Genomic DNA, 15592 nt, shown 5'->3' with positions numbered 1-15592 from the left:
AAAATCTCTCAGTCCTGAGTTTTTATGCTGTCTTTGAGTTTGACCTTTGTTCTTTAAATACCATAAGTTTATGATGATAATGGATTAAGAACAAATTTAGCCTCAGACCTTTGGGGTCAAGAGTGAAAATAAATCTTGTGTTATTCATTAAGCTCCAGTTGCTGAGGTTAGCTTGATCAATGTACCTGTCTAGCTGAGCAGGGGGGATTTATTTTGAGCTCCCATGGGAGTAAAATATAAACTAGTTCAGTAATATTTAAAGTACAGTGTCAAGGAAATGTCCTAAATATGAATTTTTGTTACAGTACTGGGATTTTTTTATTTATTTTTTTCCTGATCTGCTGTGACAGAACAGGAAGATATTTTTGACTTACCATAGTTGTGAAAGCACAGGTGTTACTAATAACATTAACAACAGCTCCATTCTATTCATGAGCATGTACAATAAGAGGATCCTGAAACCAGTTCAGCTAAGTGACATTCAGTGATTAGTATTTAACATAAATGGGCTAAGACTGTGTATTATTGACTATAATGGGTAACAGAGAAAGACACTTTCAGATTAGTTTCAAAGGCAGTTTTACAGCTCTGTGTAGCCCAGTGGGTAGATCATAACACTAAACACATGCTAAAAATGTTTTTCTCATGATGTTTTAATGTGCCTCAGGCAAAAAAAAAAAAAAAATCAGTTTGCAACTGCACACTGACTTAACTATTGACATAGTTGACATATTTACACATAGCTTGACTTTTAACTTAACTCGGTACATTTGCTTGTCAAAGAAGCTCCAGTTTCTGAAGGGGCTAGTGAGATGAGAGTCCATCAGAAGATGGATGATCTTTGGCCTGGAGGTGCAGCGGTTTGTCTTTGCCTGGTGTCCATCACATCTTCAGTGTGGTGGATGTTATTAATGTTTCTTTTAAGGTATGATGAGGGGAAAGGGACAGACAAGGCTCTGCTGATGCTGCCTTTAGCAAGGCACTGCAATTACTGACCGCCACTGCACTTTGCAAGAGCAGGTTCCTCATCTAAACACACAGATAATGATGACTCCTCTACCTTTGCAGCACTGCTCTCTCCATCTCTTTCAAAGCCCAAGTGTAAACCAGTCAAATTGATCAGCTGTTTTTTCTGCACACTGTGTGTGTAACTGTGGAACTTTAGTGCCATTGTGCAAAGCTTTAGTGTCCACACAACAATATTTTTTGTGGTTCATCTGCTCTTAGTGGCATTAGGTAAACAGCACATGGAATTAAATAGATTTTTGTCACACCTATCACATATTGTGTTATGGGTATTCATGTAAAAGATTGATCATATAATTAAACAGGCTCCACTCTGGAAATGAGGGATTCCTCACAGTCTTCTTTCATTTTCTCTAATTACTTTCTTGATGACCTGCAGTCAACAGACAGACAGGAGACTAATTCTGCAGAAGCTAATGGAGTTTAATTTGCATTTTATCATAGAGGAGCTCCATTGATTCTGGTCATTAAAGTGGCCTTGACCTGCTTCATGACCCATCATTTTAACAAGCTTAAATCAGGACATTTTCAATTTCCTAAGCTGCCTTGTAAATAACTTGGTCCGGTGAAGCCGTCAGAGAACTGGATTATGGGAATTGTTTATGTTTTAAAAGCCTTGCAGCCTCTCCTCTCCACTCTTCCAAGTGTAGTGTTTTGCTGAGAAGACTTGAAGACTTGTTCATTTACACCAGTGTAGATATGCACTGCATCACTTTTGATTCCAAATAACAAATGAAGGCTTTCTGCGAACCAGGGCCATCTGTCTTCCAGTTTGTGGAGGCTTTATTAGGCCCCATTCTGTACTATCACGTAGGAGTGGCTTATCCAAAGCATTTTGGTCTTTTTCAGTATAACTTCCCACTGTCACAGGAATCCATCCAACAGAAATGCTAGAGACACACACAGAGATAGACAAACACCTACTATAATGTAGAGTCTCCACTTCCTCTGACCTGCATTGTGGGTGGAAAAGGGCTCCTGTTTCCTAGAAAAAACAAGACTAATTATTACTATCATTACTGTATTTATATGATACATACATGAACATCAGGCCTTATAAGCTGTGATGTGTTCATCTACTGATGTACTCACTGAAGTACCTTTGCATGGTGACCTGGGAAAAAGTGAACAAACTACATGTAGTCAGTGACTATGAATCTTTGACCTGAGCTGAATTATTCAACTCAGCAAAATGATTAGTGATTCCACCACTGTGGACATCATGGTGGCAGTAGATAAAAAGTGAAGGAGTCACCATAAGCAGCAGAATTCATCCTCTTGGAAACAAGAATGTCAAAATCTTGTACCAATCCACCCACCCAAGCGATGCAAGCACTGGATAAGTGATTTGACCTGCCAGTGTGCCCAGATGAAAAGTCATGGGATTCATTACCTTCATCATCTATAGGACCAGGGTTACCTGTACAAAAAGTCATGGCAATCCATCCAGTAGTTGTCAAAACATTTCACTAAAAACTAAAAGAGTCAACCTCATGGCAGCACCATCCTCTAGGGACTATGAATGTCTGTGCAATATGCCACAGTAATCCATCATATAATTGAGTTATTCTTGTCTGGCCCATTGACCATCATTGCCATCCCTGGAGCCACACAGCTAGGAAAGCTGAAAAACCAACAATCAAACTCAATGTAGAAAAAGAGCAGGAGGATGTTTCACAACAAGGACCTTCATGCTGTGAAAACAGTGTGAGGTATAAACTGAGATATAAGCAGATTCCTTGTTTTTGCCTCATAAACATTTCAGTTGACCATTTGCCCCCATTGTTGTGATGATATCAACGCTCACACTCACATTCTGCTGAAGTGCCAAAAATCCTCCGGGTTTATGAATTCTTATTATCGTTATGAGTCACATGTGAGGAGGCTGGTCAGAGATGAGGCTTTCATGCTTCTACAGGACATGTATCCTGAAGACGTCAGCTCTGTCTTGATTGCCTCACTGACCCCTGTCTCTGTTCGCTGTATGGCACACTTCCAGGAAACACTTAACAACCATGATAAAATAATCCTACACTCCTCACTACAGACCTGTCCTACATGCAACCTTCAGTGTCCTCTCCTGAACTCTGTACCACCCTGCAGTCACATTCCCAAACTGCCAGCAGTACAACTGAGGTTAATTGATATGTTCCAGGAAAAGAGAATTGCCATGATGATGTCAATTTTAGGCGCTCTTAATCCATATCAAATGGCTGGGAGGGCAATGATATAACCACATTTTATCACACATACAGTAGAAAGTTATGGCCACCAGTATCTGCGAATGTTCAGTGTAGATCTTTACCTGAGCCAGTGGCTGATGAACCCTTAATTTCCTCCTTTTGAAACATTAAACATACTAATCTCTGCAGAACGGTCACTTAGAAATGACGAAACAAGTTTGTGTCTGCACTGCAGACTTTAGTGTAGATTAATAGAGCTGCCTCCCTTTTCCTGCATGCAGCTGTGCTGGTGGAATAAATGCATCAGAGAATGAACATGTGTTCAGCTGCTGACATCTCTTCAAACTAAGACAAAAAAATAAAAAGGGCAATTATATATTTAAATTGTGTGTCTGTAGTTTTGCATTTCATACAAAAGGTAAGTCAAACAGTTATTTAAATGAAACCAGCTGAGAGGCTTAGAGGTGGAATGCTCATGGATATCTGAAATGTGACAAGATGCCCCCAAAAAAGACCTTTAGTCAGGAGTCACAAGCCACAGAGGCTGGGAACAACTAGCTTAATATTTATCAAGAATTTGACATTTTTACTTCATTATTTTACAGCCTTATTATGTTTTTATGTAAATTCTTAATCTGAAAAGGTAGCAGTAAATATAGCTGGACAGAGAGTATTAGTCATTAGTAGTACTGGAGTACTTCCAATAATGTGCAATGACCTCAAAATTGTACCTCAGTGCCATACATGATTTAATGTGCTTAGTTACATTCCACCACAAAATAGTTTTTTCTTTCTTTTCTTTGTTTTCTTTTTTGTTTTTTTATTTGTTTGTTTGTTCTGGTTTTTGCTCATGAATTACTAGATAGTTTTAAGTCGTTAGACAGGTTCTGTCATGTCGACACAATACAACTTGTGAGAGATAATATGATAATGAGCCATAAATAATCTAAAATATAAGAAAGAAAGAAAGAAAGAAAGAAAGAAAGAAAGAAAGAAATAAAAGGAAGAAAGAAAGAAAGAAAGAAAGAAAGAATCACTTGTGAGAAGTGTTCATGAGCTACATGCCTGATGCTTTGTGTGCTTACAGTGTCCCCCAGTGATCATGTGCATTACTGCAGCCACAACCCACAGTAATTTCAAATCCACAGTACACTCTCACAGAGAAACAAAAGGATGGTAATTAATGCTGTCCATCACATCCTTTTATTCAGCATGATGTCTTTTTTAATACTAGAACTAATTTTAGCATGCATCTATTTATAGGTATGATAAGCAGCTTGATAGTTTTCAGGAACATGAGCCTAATAACATATAAATGCAGCCAGTTATTGTAAGAACAAAAGTTTATTTCCATTTTAGACTCTGCTGTAATCTCATGTATAACTCCTGTATTTACTATATTTTGACCTCCAGTGCACCCTGAGGTTTAAGATGAAATCTTCTCAGCATGCAGTTTGACACATCATTTTGAAAGAGAAACCAAATATGGCACTACGTGTAACACTCTATATCGAGCTTGAATGCTGACAGAATAACAAACATCTCTTCAGCACCATGAGAGCAATGCACATGGATTAGATAATGCATAATTTACAAGGCCCCGTTGCAGAATGGCACAGCAGGGGTTTGACTACCTGCTACATATGCCAGTTTTGATTTATGGTTTATGAATATGATTCAGAGGTTATGAATTAGATTGCACTGTGTGTTGGCGCCCATCAACACAGCCAGCAAACATGATTACAACACACTATTCTCCCACTTCTGTGACATATGTGAGTATCTCCTCAGTAAAATTATTCACACTAATTTTGCCCCCCAGATCATGTTAAATATATATAATAGTTATTATTAAAAATTTACTGTAGTTAGAGACAAGAACTAAGATAAGAACTGAGGCAATATATTATATTAGCCAATAGAGGTCCTGCTATTTTTTCATGTACTTCCAAAAGAAGACATCCAATTTAAAAATAGACAGTTTGCATAAACTCCTGCTACATATGCACATAGTAAGAGGTGAAATGTTGTAATTCCTAGTTACTTCACAGATTTTACACACATACCAAATCATCATCTCATAAAATATGATGCATTGTTACAGATGAAGCCACCTAACAGTATATTAATGTAATTAATTTTTTGTTTTTGTTTTTGTAGAATCAGTAAACCACATTTCTCTATACTCTATAATTTTTAACAAGTCTGCATTTGACCACAGTCTTTTTTAGTCTGCACTATAGCTAATATCCTCTCATCAATACTCTCCAGGAAAAATCTTTCTGCAGCCTCATTCATCCCTGGCAGGCTTCTGTAGATTTCATCCGTCCAAACATCCAACATTCATTGTGTCCAAGAGGGACATCTGATCATGTGGCTGGTGGTCATAACATTTCCACCTCCATGAGGAGAGGAATTCCTCTGTGGGGCTGAGTAATGGAAAGTAAGGTGGAAGGAAAAGTGACACAATCCTGGAGGAGCTGTAAACCACCTCTGTGACTGGGAGAGAGCGGTGAAACACCACATTGTCCCATGCAATAACACAATGTTCTAGATTTCACTTCATTTGTCCCATTTCCTCACCTGGCACAAGTCTTAAATAGAGGTAATCAAGGAATGATAATAGGCTCAGTGCTGTATGTCTCAGTTAGGATTTCATGTATGTTTTTTAAAATATCTGTTCAGATGGAAATGTAGCAAATGTCTAATTTATAGTAACTGAGTGTTATGTTTTCAGGTTTTGAACATAACATTTTTAGTTAGCAGTCTGAGTGAGAAACATTTCATCAGTTTTGAAAGACAGGATCACTGAATGTATTTTGTGACAAATCAGTTAGAAGCTGCTGTACTGAGGAGTTTTGAAATGTGAACCCAGTACTTGGGAATGCTTGTTAGCAAGTGAACATGTTGCTGTTAATACTTTTGTACTTGTACAAGAGTTTTGAGAGCAGGACTTGTATGGATAATGGAATATTTCCACATTGTGTTACTGACACTTTTACTCACATTGTAGAATCTGAATACTTCATTGACCACTGCACACACGAGAACTAATGAAAGAAAACCATAATACACAATCATTTTTTAATAAGTGAACATGCTTGTAATGATTTTTTGTTATTTATTTAGTTTTAGATTTGTATTTCAATATATTATTTCACATGTACATTTTGGAGGCTGTAGTTTGTGATGCTGTTGAATTGTATTACATTATACAGAGAAGAGAGAGTGTTTCTGTTATTGAGTCTGCCCTCAGTGACAGATATGGGAAGGGAATAATAATGAACTTCACCGTCCTGCCTGTGTTACCTAAATCACAGTGTTTCAATGAGTAAACGAATTGTCAGAGGTAGAAAAAAAAAACGTGGTGGCTAGCATAAACTCTGTGTAGTTGCTACAGGGGACTAATGTTAGCACTGGTGTGTTTCTGTCGTCGGAGGGGTGTAGGTACGTGTGTGACAACCTCGCATTGCATGCCGGGATATGTAGCGCTGTTGTTTACAAGATGGTAGAGGATAATATTTTGCCCTGACATAGAATTAAAGTCTCATGACTTCCTGACGTTGTCACATTACAGCGTATTTACTTGTGGTGAACAAAGTGATCCTGAAACGGAGCGACGGAAGCTCGGGTGGACTGAATGTCGCTGAAACAGCCGCTGTCAGACTGACCGAGAGATTTTTGCACTGTCACTGACAGAGGCAGAACTATCCTTCAAAAAATCACAGGTCGGTACATGAAGCTGGTCGAGACGTGACACTGCATGTAACGTTGTTTCACACGGTTCACATTGTCTGCTTGGTCCGTCGATAATAAATTAGCTGGAGGTGGTAAAGGTGGGTAGACGCAGTAATTTGTTCTTACCATTTAAATCAGTTGTGTTTGACAGCTGGTGGTGGTCTGCTGTCAGGATTTTGCAATGTCATGTTGGTGACATGTGGCTAATAAACATAATTTGACCAGGGTTAATACAGTGTCAATTAACAGTTCTTTTCAGCCGTAACTTTTGAGTGTTGTTTTGTTTTTACAAATGGTTGCCTGTATTTTATTGTTTTTATTGTTGTTTGTGTTCTTAGGAGTTGCTGAATATTGAACAGTAAAACATAGCTTTATTTCCCATTATTTACCTTATTTATCTTGGGCTAATATGCAGTTGTTAATTAAAAACATAGAATGGCAAAATAATTGTTTCTTATGAAACTGATTTTCCAGTTGTAAAATGTCAGACTCCATACACATCTTCTGTTTATGTTAAAAAAAAAAACCAAACAATTAAAATAAATATGTGTGTATATAATTATATAGACCAATATATCGTTCGTAAATATCAAATTCTCAAATACTGATATTGATATCAGCCTCTTGGCTTGGCATTACCATATGTAAAACAACACCCAACAGATTCCACTGTGTCATTATTTATTTAACAAAAATGAAGCCAAAATGGAGAAACCAAGTGTGAAAAATTAAATACACCCCAGGATTCAGTAGCTTGTAGAACCACCTTCAGCAGCAATAACTTGAAGTAATGGTTTTCTAAATTACTTTCTCATTCTCTCACATCGTTGTGGCAGAATTTTAGCCCACTCTTCGTTACAACGTTGCTTCAGTTCATTGAAATTTGTGGGCATTGATTTATGAACAGCTCCCTTAAGGTCAGGCTACAGCATTTCAGTTGGGTTGAGGTCTGAACTTTAACTGGGCTATTGCAACACCTTGATTCTTTTCTTTCTCAGAGAGAGAAGAGGCTTTCTCCTGGCAATTACTCCAAACAAGCCACACTTGTTCAGTCTTTTTCTGATTGTACTGTCATGAACTTTAACATTTAACCTTAAACCTTAACATGCTTATAAGGCCTGTAGGGTCTGAGATGTCGCTCTTGGGTTTTTGCACAGTCTGACCTTGGGGTGAATTTGCAGGATGTCCACTCCTGGGAAGATTGGAAACTGTCTTGAATGTTCTCCTCTTGTGAATAATCATTCTCACTGTAGAATGATGGACTTCAAATTGTTTGGAAATGGCCTTCCCAGATTGATGGGCAGCAACAATTTATTCTCTAAGATCGTTGCTGATGTCTTTTCTCCTCGGCATTGTGTTAACACACACCTGAATGCTCCAGACCAGCAAACTGCCAAAATTTCTGCTTTTATAGAGATGGTCACATTTGCTGATGATCAATTAATCAAGGGCATCTGATAAGCAGCCCCTGGCCGCTACTTACCCTCTTAATTCCTATTTAAGCAGTAAGGGTATCTTAATTTTTCACACATGCAATTTCGACTAGTTTATGTTAAAAAAAATAATAATAATGCAGCGGTGTAATATATCATGCGTTGCTGTCACATGTCTGAGGTTGATTTTAGCTAATTTTATAACCAGCTAAGGATCCGATGTTTTTTATTATGTCCTGATAAGTAAAACCATAGAATTCAAAGAGGATGTACTCTCTTTTGAGTGTATTTTCCAGTTGTGATCAATACAGTGGTTCATCATTCATGTTGCTCTAAAATGTCTTTGTTGTTAGGTTCTTGAACAAAGAACCTAAAAACCGATCAGTTGACTGATTTATTTAAGAGTGGAAGCCATCTTTAATTATAGGCAGTACTGTAAATTCACAGCAGACTAACTAAACATCATTTTAAAAAATTGTTCAAATCTTTTTCAGTGGACCGTCCTTTGTGCCTGCATAAGGATCCCTGAATCCAGCCGAATGTAAGCTACTCTGTTAGGTCTTGCACTCACGTAGTTAGAGTAGTAGCAAAACTAATTTACATGCAATTAGTTAAACTAATATTTCTTAAAGAATAGCAGCACCCTTTAATGTTCTTTATCTGTGATTCCTCTCTTTGTGTCATTATGGTTTAGTCTTTTAAAACCAGAAAATGTGCTTGTTCGGTATTCAGTTATGTAGGGTTGCAAAACACATCAGAATTTTTTTATTACTTGCATTGCAAGTATGTGTTTAAGCTTGTTGCTAACCATTGATGAATCATCAGTCTGTCTTCCTGTTTGAATATCTTATACAGGAACAGAGCGACTGCAAAGCATCTAATTGAGCGCTACTTTCGGCAGTTAACTGAGGGCTGTGGAAATGGCAACTGCACGAATGAGTTTTGCGCATCATGTTGTGATTTTCAACCTTTGGATAACAATTCAGCTGCTGCCAAAGCACTTGAGCTGTTTAAGATTAATGCCAAACTCTGTCCTCACCCCTCCAAGAAAGAATCTGACACCTCCCACCCAGACTCCAGTGCTGACGAAAACACTCAGCTGGACAGTAATATGAGTGATAAGGACCTTTTTCCCCCCAAGGAGGACTTCTCAGGTACTGTAAAACTAACTCAGATTTTTATAGACACTGACTTTGATTCCGATCACTCTCATAATCCATTTTTCAATTCGCTGTTTTGTTGCAGATGTGCATTACCTCACAGAAAACACTGTATGTATGATCCTGAGTGTCTGTGAGGAGAAAGGGGACTACTCTGCTCTCATCCGTGTCATTGGCAGAGTTTTCTCCAATGCAGAAGCGTTGATGAAGAGTTTTAGGAAGAATGAACCAAACACCACTGAAAACCTGGGCTCTTGTACACCAACAGATGGGAACGAGCAGGAGAAGCACAGTGAGCAACCCCCGGAAAAGATGGGTGCCTCCTCTGCAGCTGCTTTACCAAATGAGTCTCCTAATGAAATGTTTAACCCCTGTGAGGTTACTGTGGACATTGATGCCGTGAGGAGAGTCTATGACAGACTTCTAACCATCGACCAGGTGGAGACAGCTCTTGTGAACGCACTTGTTTACCTCACTCCAAATATGGAACTTGACCTGGAATACCTTGATGTATATGAAACAAACCCAGATTACCTGAACATCTTCATCATTGTTATGGAGAACAGTAATCTTCACAGTCCAGAGTACCTTGAAGTGGCTTTGCCACAGTTCTGCAAGGCAATGAGCAAACTGCCAGTGACTGCACTTGCAAGACTGTCAAAGCTCTGGTCAACGTACAGTCTCCCACACATCCGCCGTATGATGGAGACCTTCCAACAGCTCATCACTTTCACAGTTGTCAGCAATGAATACGATGCTGAGAATCTGGTGAATGATGACGAGACTGTGGTGGCTGCAACCCAGTGTTTAAAGATTGTCTTCTATGCAAGTATCCTGGGTGGTGACGTGGATATTGAGCACAACGAGGAAGACGAGGAGGATGAGGAGTCCGATGAGCTCACCCTGCATGAACTGCTAGGTGAGGAGCGGCTCTATAAGAAGAGTCCTCGGATTGATCCTTTGGAGAAAGAACTGGGAGTTCGGCCTATCGATAGCAGAAGACCCCTCATCCCCTCTGAGGATTTTATTAACGAGTCACTGAATGACGTAGTGGAGATGGACAAAGATTTCACCTTCTTCAAAGTCAATGCTGAAACTAAGTTTTCTTTTCAGAGCTGCCCCTTCATCCTCAATGTCATCACCAAGAACCAAGGACTGTACTATGACAACAGAATCAGGATGTACAGCGAGCGACGCCTCACCGCCCTCTACAGCATGGTTCAGGGCCAGCAGCCCAACCCCTATCTTAAGCTTAAAGTTCGCAGAGATCACATCATCGATGACGCCCTCGTCAGCGTGAGTCACAGCATTATATGTTGCATTATTGTCATATTGAACTGACTCAGTTCCTCTGTGTTTGTCGGTTAATTTATCCCTCCTCCCCTCCCCTGTGTTGTAGCTGGAGATGATTTCCATGGAGAACCCATCAGACCTGAAGAAGCAGCTGTTTGTTGAGTTTGAGGGGGAGCAAGGTGTAGACGAAGGGGGCGTATCAAAGGAGTTCTTTCAGTTGGTCTTGGAGGAAATCTTCAATCTCGACATAGGTGAGACTATTTTAAACTGTTACCATTTGTTTCACATATAAAAACTGCAAAATCCCTGTTTTACATCATATTAATTTTATAGTTTCATATTTTGGAAAATGTACTCTCTTGCTAAGAGTAAGCTGAGAAGACAGATACTACTCATATTGGTCTGTTAGATATGAAGTGGCAGCCAGGTGAAAGTTAGATTGGTACAAAGGCTGGAAACAGCAGAAAGAGCTAGCATTGCTCTGTCCAAAGGTTCAGTTTTTCTCTCACTCTTTGATTTTCTGAACAGGAATGTTCACCTACGACGAGGATACAAAACTTTTCTGGTTCAATTCATCCTCACTTGAGAATGAAGCACAGTACACTCTTATTGGAATCGTCCTAGGGCTCGCCATTTACAACAACTGCATTCTGGATGTCCATTTCCCTATGGTTGTCTACAGGAAACTCATGGGCAAGAAAGGGACCTACTTGGACCTGTCAGACTCACATCCAGTATAGTAACTTTCTCTGAAGTTGTTAATACACTGTGAAAGACTAAATATCAGTCCTGTATTTCTAAAATGTTGTACATGTGCAGCAGTTTTTAGAGTTGCTAGAAAGAAACCACAGTCACAAATTCAGATCTTCTATTGCTGTAGGTTCACTGTATCACTTGTCAGCCAATGTTTCTCCTGTTGCAGGCTCTCTACCAAAGCCTGAAGGGATTGCTTGAGTATACTGGCAATGTGGAGGAAGACATGATGCTCACCTTCCAGATATCACACACAGATCTTTTTGGAAACCCAATATTGTATGACTTGAAGGAACAGGGAGACCAGATCCCTGTAACCAAGGAGAATAGACAGGTGAAGTGTTTAAAATCCACTTAAGTGGGATACCCCAGATCCTTTTTTATTCTCCCAGGCAAAATAAAATATGTAATCTCTGCAGTGGGTTCTGGGTCTATCCCAGGTTATCCTTCCAGTTGGACGTGCCCAGAAATCCTCCAAAGGAAGGTGCACAAGAGGCATCCTAACCAGATGCCCAAAATACCTCAACTGGCTCCTTTCGACCCAAGGGAGCAACAAATCTACTCCAAGCTCCCTCCAGATGTCTGAGTTCTTCACCCTGTCTCTAAGGCTGAGCCCAGACACCCAGCGGAGGAAACTCATTTCAGCCCTTTGTATTTGCGATCTCATTCTTCCGGTCATTACCTTAAGCTTGTGACCATAGGTGAGGGTTGGAATGTAGATTGACTGGTAAATTGAGAGCTTTGTCTTCTGGCTCAGCTCCCTCTTCACCACAATGATCCAATACAACTCTATATTACTACATTACTACTGTACCAATCCCCTATCAATCTCTCGCTCCATTCTACCCTCACTCATGATCAAGACCCCAAGATACATGAACTCCTTCAGTTGGGGCAGTAACTCTCACCCCAGGTGGAGGGAGCAATCCACTGTTTTCTGGCTTAGAACCATGGTTTCAGACTCATCCCAACTACTGCAAACCACCCCAGTGTGTAGTGAACATCATGGTCTGATGGAGCCAACAGAACCACATCATTTGCAAACACCAGAGACGCAATTCTGAGGTCCCCAAACAGGACACTCTCCTCACCTCGGCTGCGCCTTGAGATCCTGTCCATGAATGTCTCAAACAGGATCAGGGATAAGGGACAATCCTCATTTTTATCATTGTCTTGTAATTGGCGGATTAAAATTTAGTAAGTTTAAGTTAGTTACTGTATAGAAATAGTAACATATGGCAGTATAAAGTGGATAGGAGTAATTAAGTAAGCAAACTGGCTGCCTAACTACCTAACATTTGCCACACGCTACTGGTCATACCAGACCAAATAAGGCTGAGCAGCAAAACCCCTGTGTATACTAATTTAAGCAAGGTTGAACATGTATACCTTCTCTCAGAAGGTATACATGTTCTTAATCTTTCTTAATCTTGCTTTAAAACACAACAGTTCTCTTTGTGAGGGTTGATTATGTTTAATTTTGACTGTTTTTTTAGTTCAAGAGCTACAGAGAATCTGCCTTAGCAGTGGAGGGTGGTTATTTCATTGACAGTACCTTTAGGTCTTCATTCCTAATAAAATGTTCATGTTGAGCAATTGCTTTACTGTATATTAAAATGTGTTTCTGCTTTGTACATCTATAATTCACAGGAGTTTGTGGATCTGTATGCTGAATACATACTGAACAAGAGTGTGGAGAGACAATTCAGAGCCTTCAAAAAAGGTTTCCTCATGGTCACAAATGAGTCCCCACTGAAATATTTGTTTAGACCAGAGGAAGTAGAGCTCCTTATTTGTGGAAGCAGGGTGAGAAAGCTAACATTAATTTTGATTTTTGTTGCTTTATTGTAGCCAGTGTTTTATGACTTACAGAGCAATCTCTTGTGATTTTGCAGAAACTTGACTTTGAAGCACTTGAAAAGACCACAGAATATGATGGAGGCTATAGCAAAGATAGTCAAATTATCAAGTAAGTATGGCTTTTCCTTTTTTTTTCACATCCAGTGCTCTGTGCTTCAATAATAATCTGACAGCATGTTTTAAGCAGCAGGTCATATCAGTCTCTCTTTATTTTTCTGCCCACAGAGATTTCTGGGAAACAATTCACTCATTTAGAGAGGAGCAGAAGAGGTTGTTTCTTCAGTTTACCACTGGCACAGACAGAGCACCAGTTGGTGGGCTTGGCAAATTAAAAATGATTATCGCCAAGAACGGCTCAGACACAGACAGGTACAGAACAGTGTGGTGAATGAGCACTGGCACAGATTTGAAAATCTGTTTCAGTTCTTTTATTCCTTTGGCCTAAAAAAACAAAGTACAGTACAGTTGGCTTTAATTTGAGGTTTTGTTCAAAGATTCTCAGCCACAGAAGATGATTCCGTGAAGCAGATTCTCAGTTTGCTACCTCTTTGTTTTGTGTCCTTGTGTCAGTCAAAAGAGTAAAGATACAGAGCATTTTGTTTGTACCCAAACAAACCACTGCCATAACCCATGATTATAAACGTGTACGCACACAAATCAAAACAATGGATGTAAAATTAAAAATAAATTTATGATGCTCTGGCAAAGAAGAAAACATAAGAGCAGCACATATGGATGATTTTTTAATTTACATTGTTGTGCTGTGATTCACCACACATTCATCATACAACCAGGAGGTACAGCGGGTTGTTGACTAATTACAGACTTGGTAGTTCAATCTCCACCTTCTCCTGTTGACGTGGCATAGTGTGCTCAGGCATAAAGAAGATTTAATTTGTGAAACCAAAATGCTCTCAGTGGTAAAGCTAGTAGCTTGCATAGTAACTTGCTGACAATGTGTCAATCAGTGTATTAGAGGCAAACTGTACTGTAAATAATTTCATTGGATTAAAGTGTTTTATAAATGCAGCCATTTACCACTTAATGTCAAGCACAGCAATGTTTTTACTCTCATCCCTTCTTGCAGGCTACCAACTTCTCACACATGCTTTAATGCTCTGCTGCTCCCAGAATACTCCTCCAAAGAAAAACTGAAAGAAAGACTCCTCAAGGCCATCACTTATGCCAAAGGATTTGGGATGCTGTGACAGATCCACAAGGAAAAGTTTTCTGACTGCATTTTAACAAAAAAGGGAGTATTACAACAATACAGAGGGAAATGCCATGAAACAAAATGCTGCAGTAATCCTGTGCCTAACCAACCTCTACCAAGTCAAGCTCCACTGTCAGCCTTTAACTTGCTCCCTTTGAGAGTCAGTTTCATATATATTATGTTTCCCAAGGAGTTTAACACTGCACTTAGTTATTACTTAGTTCATTTATCACATGTATTTTGTTTCTGAGCAAACATAAAGAAGATTTAATTTGTGAAAGTGCACTTATACACAGGATTTTAATGAATGCCGACACACATACATTACTGATTTAGTTTGACTCGTCATATTTTTTGCAGCTCTTCTTAATGTAGCAGTAATCAGTCCTCAGGTCATCTTTTTACAACTGAGTGGACTGGGGATAATGGTGCTTCTTGGTTATGATTGTCATTGTGGTATATTGAGGTGAAGCCTTTTATATTACACTTACTGACAAGCTTATAATTAAACTATTTCCTGTCAGTCCGAGAACACACTCACCTCTAACCTAAAGGTTGTTTTAAAGTATTTCTTTGTTGTGCCTTTTGTGTTAAATCTAAAATGAATACTGTGTGTGGTGAAAAGTGAACTTGACCAGATGGTTTGATTTCAGTAGTTTGCAGCGTTTCAGAATGTGTTCACTGACTGGTCAGTTCAGATTTTCACATCCTGAAAAAGTTTTTCTCTTCTCTTGGTTTGTTGTTAAGTATTACTGACTGCACAAAAGTATGTGAGGATAAGAGTCACATGAAATGTTTTATTTGGCCAAATATCTCAGGTACATAAAGAATGTGCAGATAATGTGAAACTCTTATGTAAAGCAACAATTATGCAAAGTGAATAAAGGTGAAAAAAATCTATAAACTTTGTCTTCAGTATACACTGTAGGAATT

General features: G+C 39.1%; 1 protein-coding gene across 3 annotated transcripts; it reads left to right on the top strand.

The window, feature by feature from the left end:
- Nucleotides 1-6667: 6667 nt before the first annotated feature.
- ube3a (ubiquitin protein ligase E3A) lies at nt 6668-15563 on the top strand. Of its 3 annotated transcripts, none has more exons than XM_018670026.2 (11): nt 6669-6937; nt 8875-8921; nt 9236-9534; nt 9626-10836; nt 10940-11084; nt 11362-11567; nt 11756-11920; nt 13237-13392; nt 13482-13555; nt 13672-13815; nt 14534-15563. In XM_018670026.2, coding segments are annotated over exons 2-11 (2523 nt in total). In that variant the 5' UTR covers nt 6669-6937; nt 8875-8919; the 3' UTR covers nt 14655-15563. The 3 variants fall into 3 exon arrangements, with proteins under 3 accessions (XP_018525545.1, XP_018525542.1, XP_018525543.1); XM_018670027.2 differs by having other exon boundaries at nt 6669-7045; XM_018670029.2 differs by lacking the exons at nt 13482-13555; nt 13672-13815; nt 14534-15563 and adding an exon at nt 12006-12287 and having other exon boundaries at nt 6668-6937; nt 13237-13385.
- The last annotated feature ends 29 nt before the right edge of the window (nt 15564-15592 follow it).

The sequence above is a fragment of the Lates calcarifer genome, linkage group LG17, assembly GCF_001640805.2.
Source record: "Lates calcarifer isolate ASB-BC8 linkage group LG17, TLL_Latcal_v3, whole genome shotgun sequence".
NCBI classification, from domain to species: domain Eukaryota; kingdom Metazoa; phylum Chordata; class Actinopteri; family Centropomidae; genus Lates; species Lates calcarifer.
This window is presented reverse-complemented; position numbering and strand designations above follow the sequence as displayed.